A 10787-nucleotide genomic window follows, 5' to 3' on the forward strand; every position below is an offset into this window, starting at 1 on the left:
CCTATTTAGATGGCTCTCATCTTAAACGTCAAGTTGTGGTGCTGGTGTTCAGTCTTTCACTTTTTGGTTTTTTGCCGTTGGTTCTTCTCCATAGAGCTGATGTGGCTCAGCAAGTTATCTTTTGGCCAATAACTAACCCCCACTGAGTTGTAAATTTGGAGATGGGCTCTGGAATTCTTAGAGCTGATGTCGCTCACTGCGGCCTGAGAGAGAGATAGAGATCGGAGAGGCAACATGTATATATGACAATCTTAAATGGCGTTGTTCTCAGGCCCTGAACAAGAGAAAGAAGAAGGCAATAAAATAGTCAAGTGATTATAAACGGAAGGACTAATGCCGGAACAATTTCAATAGTCTCTTTTTCGTCCAAATTAAAAGACAAGAACCAATTTTGGAAAATCAACATAATCGGGGAACCATGGCTGGAATTAACTCTATTTCGAATGCAATTGACATTTTAGAAAGTCATGTTGCGGTGGGAGCTAAGTCCATGGAGATTTAAATGAGAGACCCAGATCAAAAAATAATTGTCAACTAAAAAATGAGCATTCCCTAATCTTGGATTGAACATCACAGTAATATCTATAATAGCATGGAGCTTAACAGCTCTACCCATACATGAACGAAACAGATAAGTTCAACATAATGCCAAAATATTTTTAAGATGATTGGAAAATAGACAAGTACCAATACCCATATCAATAGTTTTGGACAACTCATACAGTCAAACAATAAAGCAGAATAACAATAATTCCCTTGGTCTTGACATTTCTAAAAACCATCCACTACAAGACTGGCAAATCTTCAGACACAAAATCTACTTGATCTTCTTCTTTGGCCTCAACTGCAACCGAAAAGAATAGGAAATGCGTTATGTGAGGCTGTGGTAGTCAAATGGTAACACAACTCAATAAAATCTAATGCAGGGTTAGCAAAAAACACCTGATTGCTGTGCCCACATTTCTTTTTGCGGCAGTTGACAGCACGAGGATGCAAACGTGCGTAGCACCTAACAGAACAAGCAGACCACAAAGTTCAGAAATACAAGAAAACAAAAAGAGTATGACATGAACAGTTAAATTTATTCAAATTTACTAGATAACTTGAGAGTTGAGAGGAATTAGGACAGAAAGCAGCATAGCTGATGAAGTGGGAATTGTTGCTAGTTGCTCGTGAAAGTTTGGTTGTGACAGTAACTAGTGGTGCAACTATATGACATACATTGAAATTTAGGAATGGAAACTATTGCTAGTTGCTAGTGGAAGTTTGGTGGACAGATTAACTAGCTGTGTTATTAAATGAGTTGAAAATTTACCCACTTACTTTGATTTTAGTACATGCAACATTTTTTTAATCAAAATGAGTTATAACAATCTCTAGTTTTACAATTATAACTACAAGTCTACAATATACAGCCTATAGCCACAATTTTCAATAGCTACCCAGCACAATATATCCAACAATTTTCAAATCCGACACTGCTACCCAGCACAATATATCCACAAATGCTCAACAAATAAAGTTAATCAGAAAGCCCACCCTCACGTTGTACAGTGTATGACTTTATGAGGTGTACTAAAACTTATGACCATAGCCAAGTAAAAGAAGCAACATTGCATGCCAATTCAGCTAGGTGGATATAGGCATATTTTGCACTAAAATTCCTAAAATGATATAATTTTGGCACCATAGAGATAACTTGAATATAAACTAGAAATCTAACGTGTGAGTACACTGAATAAACCAGGACATCTACCAGAATATCACAAACCAAATATAAGTCTACAAAAAACATAAATTCAAAATTTTCTTGCATATTATGAGCTAGAATAATAGATTAGACATGATAACAAGGAAATATGTTGCAATATCGTTAAAAAGCAACAATTAGATACAACAGCAATAAAAGGAAACAGCTCATGCTCTAGCTCAAGATCATGTTCATCATTATTACATTGTGATTAACATATAGACCTACTGTATAAAATAACATCATAAAAGGAAATAACTAATGTCTTGCTCCTTATCTAATAGACTAGTGTCAAAAGCTCCAAAATTTGAGCAAGTAAACAGCTGTGAGTTTCACCAAGCTGGTTTTTTTAAGCTCAACCAAAAATAGATTTCCAGAAATTGAATTAATAAACACATATAGGCAGGGAATCATCATAGGCAAATACAAAAGTAAAAAACAATTACAACAGTATAAGAACATACTTGCGGCAGATCATCTTATCTTGGTTATACTTCCTAGCCAAGGCCATCAAAGACGGCTCAATAATTCCTCCACGAAGCCTCAGCACCAGATGCAGAGTAGACTCTGTTTCAATTCCGAATAAAGCACACAAAAAGAACAAATTTTATACAGAGTAATTGCCGCTAAAAAAACAGACATAAAAAATGCTGGAGAAAACGTTTACCTTTCTGAATATTGTAGTCAGCAAGGGTACGGCCATCTTCCAGCTGCTTACCAGCAAAAATCAACCTCTGCTGATCCGGTGGAATTCCTAAACCACGATATACGAATATACTTAAGCGAAACACGATATGAAATAGAAACAAAAGGAGGAAATTAAGCGATTATATACAGATATACACCTTCCTTGTCTTGAATCTTAGCCTTGACATTGTCAATAGTGTCGCTAGACTCGACCTCAAGTGTGATGGTCTTGCCGGTGAGAGTCTTCACGAAAATCTGCATTTTCTCGGTTATCACAGGCCTCCTCCCTCACTCTCTTCTTCTTCCTCTGTCTCCTCGTTTATAGCTAGGGTTTACAAGAGTTGGGTCTTTACTCTGGAAACAAGAAGCCCAATGGGCCCGTTTAGGCTGTATATACTCATCTTCGGCTCACTGAACCCCGGCTCGAATGCCCAATTCCTGCTCAAAATACCCAATGACGTGTTTCTAACACGATCGTTTTCAGTAGAGCTGTCAAAACGGGCCCAACCCGTGGGCACGTTTACCCGTGCTTTGGGACGGGTTAGGTCGGAGAAATCCCAGCCCGTATAACCCAGGTGGGAACACGAGTCGGAGAAATCCCAGCCCGTATAACCCAGGTGGGAACACGGGTTATACGGGTTGGCCCGTGGGCTACCCTCAAATGTACTATGTAAATGTGGTATTATATTAATATTTTAAAATACTTTGCTAACAAGATTTGAACCCTTGACATTTCATATAACTTACCACTATTAAAACCAACTATACAAAGTACTTTCGTTGAACACCTTTATATATAGATATATTTATTTAGATCATTCAAGCATTATATATAATTTATTGATATTAAATTTATTACAAGTATTAATTAATACATTTAATTGTATCTTTATATTAATATATATTAATATTAATATTAATATATAATTTATTAATTTATTTATATTAAATTTATTACTAGTATTAATGAATACAATTAATTGTATCTTTATATAAATATTAATATAAAATTTATTAATTTATTTATATTAAATTTATTACTAGTATTAATTAATACAATTAATTGTATCTTTATATAAATATTAATATAAAGTTTATTTATAAAATTAAAATGTAATTATATATAGGTGTGTATGTATGTGTAGTGTGTGTATAATTTGTATATATAAACATACATGGTGTTTATTTAAAAGGTTTGATGTGGTTGGTTGGAAATAGTCTTATACTTCTTGACTAAGAAGTGAAGGGTTCAATTCCTAACTTATGCAAAATAAAACAATTTTAATAATATTCATTCAAAAAAATAAAAAATAATAATAATAATAATAATTAACGGGCTGACAGGCTGGCCCGTCAGCCCCGGCCTACACGGGTTGGGTTGGCCAAATCCCAACCCGTTTGAAAAACGGGCCGGGTTGGCCCGTATTGACAACTCTAGTTTTCAGTGAGAAGAGGTTGAAGAATTTTGTTATTTTTCTTTTTTTTTGAAAAATATTTCATCTACTCTCAAAAACTTACTTCTTGTTATAAATATTATACTTAATATGGCCATATTTTAGTATCTGAGCACAACAGTTGACTCTACTAAGGCTTGAACCCACTCCCATCATCTATGTGAAAGTGTAAACCGAGACACCGGGTGCCACTAGACCACAAGGTCTTTGGCACTAGTGCTATATATATATTATACCTTCTCCTGTAAATGTATGGCAAGTGAAATGAAACTCTAACATTTCTCCCTGTTACTTTGTCTCTCTCTTTACATACTATCTCCTATCTGCTTACAATTCCTAGTTAAGGAGCTAACAGGCCAACGGGCTTACAGCACGTTAACATGTTGTAATTAGCATGCCCGTTGGCCTGTTAGCTCCTAACAAGTGAATCATTTGCAGGATTGGATCAATAACATAATATGAGAAGTGTAGAACAATAGAGACATGGAGTAAAGGAGAGTCTTTTCATTAGATCAATCTTACCATACAAAGAGGATACACACATATATATAACACTAGTAATAATACAATCATAATGGTGACCATTACAACGGTTACAAATAATGGCCACTAAATACATTATTTATAACACTCCCCCTTGGACATTATTTGTCCACGATCTTTCTTCGTTAAAAACTTTCTAGGAAAATCCTATGAAAAAAACCTACACAATAAAAGAGTACAGAATACATGAATGATATATTCAAATACTTTCATGCCTCGTTAAAAAACTTCACTAGGAAAAACCACGTGGGAAAAAATCTAGTTGAAAAAAAAAGAGTACATGATATTTATAAACTCATATATTGTCCTGGTTGCCTCATTAAAAACCTTACACTAAAAAACCCAGTGGGAAAAAACTTAGTTAAGGAAAATAGTACAACCATAACTTTATGCGTTTAATCTTCAGGATTTGCAAGAGTTGGTGGTCTTCTAGACCAATAATTTATGTGTATGTTGTTGCTCCCCCTAAAGACAACAACCTTCTTGATTGACTCGTTAAAAACCTTACACTTAGAAAACCCGGTGGGAAAAACTTAGTTAAGGGAAAAGGAGTACAATCATAAGCCTTCAGGGCATAATCTTCAGGATTTCAGGGTTCGTCTATTTAAGTATTTATTTGAAACTTTCTTCCCGTTTATCATACTCATGCCTCGTTAAAAGACACACTAGAAAAATCCAATGAGAAATATCTAGTGAGGAAAAGAGTACATGGTATATATGTATTCATATATTGTTAAAGTACAACTTGTTAGTCTTTTAAGACTCAATCTTCATGATCGATTTAAGTAAATGTAGTCCTCATATCCCCCTGAAGATAACAATCTTCAAGTTCTACATTTTTTAAAGTAGAATAACTGTTTCAAAAGGAGTGTAGAGGAGATGATATGGCAATCTTTAGGATTGTTACTATAAGTTAACATTTTATACAACGATTCTCGTGACTCTTCTGGAGCTTATGTAGGTTGAATATAGCCAATATTCTTTAACCATACCCACTTAAAAACACACTTTTTACTGTTCTCTCATAAGTTAGTGGATGTAGAACATACATAACTAACTTGGAATTTAGTATCATGGAGATAAAAAAGGAGCCAATACCAAGTGATCTATGAGAAACACACATTGGTTTATAACATAACTTTACTAGAGGATATTTGGAGCACTAGGAGTTATAAGTGATTTCATTGTAAGGACAATGTCAGTCCTAATATGATCACGGAACTTCCAATTCTTCCGTAGTGTTCCAATTAATAATGAAGTAATGGACTTCAAGTCCCAAAATGTCCTCAGTATCATTTTTGAGTCTAAATGGTTCCTTATTTTAATTCAAAAGATATAATCGTTAGTGTGATAAGTCAATCATACTTATCCACATGAAATGCGTTAAAGACATCTTTCTAAAAATAGACTAATTGATGTATATAATTCTTCAAGGAAATACTCGATCTGCCGGTCGAGATAATACTTGATTTTCCAAGTCCTTTTATTTCTAAAATTCATTTTTAGAGCTAATACTATTAAGCTCTTTACGATGTTTATAATACCAACATAGGTTGTGGTAATGATTAGTAGCCCCTTAATAAGTACTAATGGTATATATTGATTTTTACATTTTCCTATTTCAGGAGGAAATTACTCAGTTCATTGCTTTACGATTTAAGTAAAGCCTTTGTACTTCAACAACAAACATGTTGTAATATTTATTTATAGAATTATAGATCCATCAAGGATTTCTCAAATAAGCATATCGTATTTAGTAATTCGATGCTCATTTACAACTCAATAAAGAACACTTATCGTCATTGGCAGAGCCATAATGGGGGCAGTGGGGGCAGCTGCCCCCACTCCCCCACCCCATATAATGTGTATATATATTAGTTATACCAAAATTTAAACAAAGGTTATGCTAGCTTAGATGGTAAGGCCATAATATACTATAACTTGGGTAATGTTTGAATCTTACAGTAGCATCTACTTTAGCTTTCAATTCATTTTTTATTTGGAACATTGTGGGATTTGTGGCTTTAAAAAAAATTATTAATAGTGAGATGAGTGAATTTTTTTTTTGACATTTTCTAATATTAATAGTGTGAATTCTAATTGGGTTTTTTTATTTGTAACATTGTGAGTTCTTCTCGTTTTTTATTTTTTATTTTTTAATATTAATAGTGAGGTGAATGATTTATAATGTGTTTTTCATTCAAACTATTTTATCAAATTAATTATGTTTTATATTATGTTTTAAATATTTTTTATCTTGATGTATTTTGATTTTTCATCACTAGTTAACAATATTTATGACTCTGTATCTAAGTTTTTCATTTTTTTTTTCAAAATATCTAGTTAATTTTAATCATTCGCCCCCATTGGAGAAGATTTCTAACTCCGCCATTGCTTATGGTACATATTATCCCTTCAAAATGAGGGTAATAACTCCATTCGTAATTCTTTAAAGAATTCATAATGACACATAATTCCTTCTTCAAAAGGAGAACTATTCAATCAATTATGATCTGTGCTAAGGTCATATAAAGACCATACCGTCCAATGACCTTTCTGTCATATGGTCACGACGTTTATTAGTTGCATATCTAAGTTTAATTTGCCAATTATCTTGTATAACGGAACTTAATGTCATCGTACATAGGAGATTTGATTAAAATCAATCAAGGGTATCTGCGTGAACCCATGTGCTATTAACACTCGCTATTATACCACCTTATCATTTTCATTTCTCTTTCGTACAAACACTCATTTGTAACCAATAGGGTTAATGTTCAATGGTGTACATTTTATCAACGGAATCTATTTTAGCGAGTCGAGTTATGCTTTAATTGCTCCTTTAAATATTAAATAATGAGGATGCTTCTGGCACATCACCTGGATCCAGTTTATTTAAATGAACAATTATATGGGCGTGTGTTGTCGACAACTATATAATTTTCTTCCAAATTCATGATAATTAATCAGATCGTTGGCATTACCAAATATTTAGATGTGATCGTTCCGCATCCCTAGTATTATGTTTGTTTGGTGCACCTTACTAGGGTTTTCGTCATCTGAACAAACGTCTTCAGGGCATAATCTTTTTAAGACAAGAGTGACAATGCTTCTTTACTAGATTTAATATTATGTTTCATATCTCTTAAACCAATAGATCTCATATACGGAGTATTGAGATAAATATATTTGGTCCAATTTTGGGATTATATATGGGACCTTGTCACTTTTTTCTGATCAACATGATTAGTGTAACTGTATATATATTTGGCAGATTATTTGCTAATATCGCAAATAGATTATCTTCTGAACTTCTAGTTCAGTCTCACTAGTACGTGGATTATAATGAAGATCATTCCATTTCATGGGATTTCTCGTCATTTAAATTCGGGTATATCTCCCCCTCATGCCATGAACAGATCTTCAGTATGCAGTCACCGTATCTATTGATTCCTTATCATGGTCTCTATGTAAATAGATGGAGCTTTATAATCATATATATAGCCCATAAAGATACGCAATGGTGGTGATATAACAATTGGACTGAACACTTAAGAATAGGAACGCAAATTGGGAAATGTTTACACGTACTAGGTTAATGGGGGATTTATATGTAGTGAGCTAGATATGAATTAAAAAAAAAGTATATCAAGTATGATGTTCCCAAAATCATTAATACATGTTTAGGTTTTATCACAATATTGGCAAACCAAATGATAATCATAAGTACGGTATGATTCTTCAAAAGTGTCAGAATAGCTTTAATAAAATTAAAGCAATTACTATCAAATAATTGTAATGACATATCGTATAAGATGATGTGGATAATTTTGTTTGACTCAGATTTATACAACATCGAGATAATATATTTGAACCTTTTAGTCACGAATTTTTAATTTGTCATCATCATGAACAGCATGATACAAATCGCAATCGATCATCCGCTATAAAGTCTAGCTTCTGGCTTCATTGTATTACACTATTGTTCCCATTCTCTCTTTAATTTCTTCATTCAGACTTTCTTCTGATTTCTCTATTTTCATTTACTTGCGTAAAAAAAATGGCAAGTCCTTCTCATTCCTCTTCTTATTACTAGAATGATCTTATTGATGATCATTCATATTGGGATGAACCATCACCATTGAGGGATAGTGATACAGGTGTCGGCGTATTCGCGTTCGGTGATGGTGGCTGCAGGCGGCGCTGGCGAGCGTCGGCGTTGGCACTGGCGCTAACTGGCAACTCTCAATCTCTCTCTCCGGCGTCGTTTTTTTTCTCTCTACCTCTCGCGTTTTTTTTTTCTCTCTTATTTCTATTGTTCTTTTTCTTGTGTCTGAATGGCTGCTACTCTTGCTAGGGTTCCTTTAAAACAAAAAAAAAGAAGAAAAAAGAGCTCTCTAAAATGTTTTCAATGGGTTTTGGGCCAAGCCCAATTATGCAGCCCCAAGTTTTTTTTTCTTTCTTTGGACCAACATCATTTATATAAAGCAAAGGGAGTTTATATCATTATGGCCCAAATAATAGATCATTGTTTGATAAGATATTGGACATTTTTTATTGAACAACAATGATCAATCTTTTCGATGAAATCCAAATTACATTTTTATTCAAAAAAATACTCCAAGTTAGATTGCGACTTCACTCATCCAACCATCTTCCGCATCCTCTCACCATAGCAAAGTTATCCTCAACTTTCTCATTAGGATGACGGTTCACTGCATAATGACTGTTCACCTTCTTCACATCATCTTCTTGATGTTTAAGCTCCCGCTCGCTTTTCTCTTGATTCTGGTTGGAGAATGGTAAGTAGTCACTTGAAACGTCACTGTTTATGGACAATGGTGAGTAGTCACTTGAAACGTCACCGTTTATGGACAATGGCGAGTAGTCACTCGAAACATCGCCATTTGTGGACAATAGTGAGTAATCAATTGACAATTCTATAGGATGTTTGTCTTGTTTAAAGGGAGACGATACGGTCTCCTCTGAGCCAGTTTTTCGCCCTTCGCCTCTTGCTTCCTAAACAGCTAGAACAATTGCTGGTTCAGGCAACTGGCCTTTTGAGATTTTATCTCTGATGTTTTATGGCTCCATCTTTTTTGGAGCTAGAGTAGAAATGATATCCCTTCCTATAGCATGACTCCTCTATTTATACATGTTCAATGAGCATCATTTTCAAATCCTTAATGATTTTTACCAATCCTATTTTTGATTTAATATCAATAATCCATTCAAATCAATGATTGATTTTTCATACTTTTATGAGCATTCTTAGAAACTCCTTGCTTTTATGTCATTGACTATATATTAAGAGCTTAATATAGCGGGAGTGTATCAAATCATGTCATGGATATAATGCTATCACGAGATATCTAGGGATATCAGTTAAGTTTTTTTTTCTCTCAAATTCTCTTGTGATTACCGCGAGCCATACATGTAAAACAATGCTTTATTTTAGAGCATGAACAACAAATGAAAATATTTTCTTCATTTTAAATTGTCGTGAGACAATTATACCCAAAAGCTCTAAACCTAAAGGGACAATACCCTGTTAAATCCAACTACGTTGCATTGCCTGCAGAAAATGCTCGCGTTGGTCAGAGCATACTGGTAACCTTTTATGATCCTTTCCGGAAGATCTTCATATGAAACCCTATGCAATTTTCCTTACCATTATTGCTAAGGTTCCTTTTTGTGAGCTCTGATAGAGCCTCACTTTTAATCTACCAGATTAGTAACATTCATGACAAAAACAATTCATAGCATGACAATACAAAATTTTTATCTATCCCAGAAGTGATAGGCTCTTCCTTTATAAATTACAATAGTAATTTTTGTTGCAAGATCCTCATTGCTTTAATTTTATTAAAGCTAGTTTGGCACTTTTGAGGAATCCTATCGTACCTATGGTTATCATTTGGTGTGCCGAAATGTTATGATAAGACCCACACAGGTATTGATGTTTTGGGGAAATCATACTTGATATATTTTAATTCAAATCTAGCTCTCTACATATCAATACCAAATCCCCCATGAACCTAGTACGTGTACACTATTTCCCACTCCGCATTCCTATTCTTAGTATATAGTATGCAGTCCAATTGTTATATCACCTACATTTGCGTATCTTTATCGGCTATATATAAGGTTATAAAACTCCATCTATTTACATAGAGCCCATGACAAAGAATCAATAGATACGCTGACTGCATATTGAAGATCGGTTTCACGGCATTAGGGGGAGATATACCCAAATTTAACTTCTGAGAAAACCATAAAATGGAATGATCTTCATTATAATCCACGTACTAGTAAAACTGAACTAGAAGTTCAGTAGATAATCTATTACGATA

General features: G+C 34.0%; 1 protein-coding gene across 1 annotated transcript; it reads right to left on the reverse strand.

Moving 5' to 3' along the window:
- Positions 1-558: 558 nt before the first annotated feature.
- On the reverse strand, positions 559-2757 carry LOC115999499 (ubiquitin-60S ribosomal protein L40). Its single transcript, XM_031239347.1, has 5 exons — positions 2596-2757; positions 2418-2504; positions 2215-2317; positions 943-1009; positions 559-844 (listed from the first exon to the last, which is right to left on the reverse strand). The coding sequence occupies exons 1-5, from the start codon at positions 2696-2698 to the stop codon at positions 818-820; spliced, it is 387 nt and encodes a 128-aa protein (XP_031095207.1). The 5' UTR covers positions 2699-2757; the 3' UTR covers positions 559-817.
- Between the last annotated feature and the right edge of the window lie 8030 nt (positions 2758-10787).

This window comes from Ipomoea triloba, chromosome 12 (genome assembly GCF_003576645.1).
Source record: "Ipomoea triloba cultivar NCNSP0323 chromosome 12, ASM357664v1".
NCBI lineage: Eukaryota > Viridiplantae > Streptophyta > Magnoliopsida > Solanales > Convolvulaceae > Ipomoea > Ipomoea triloba.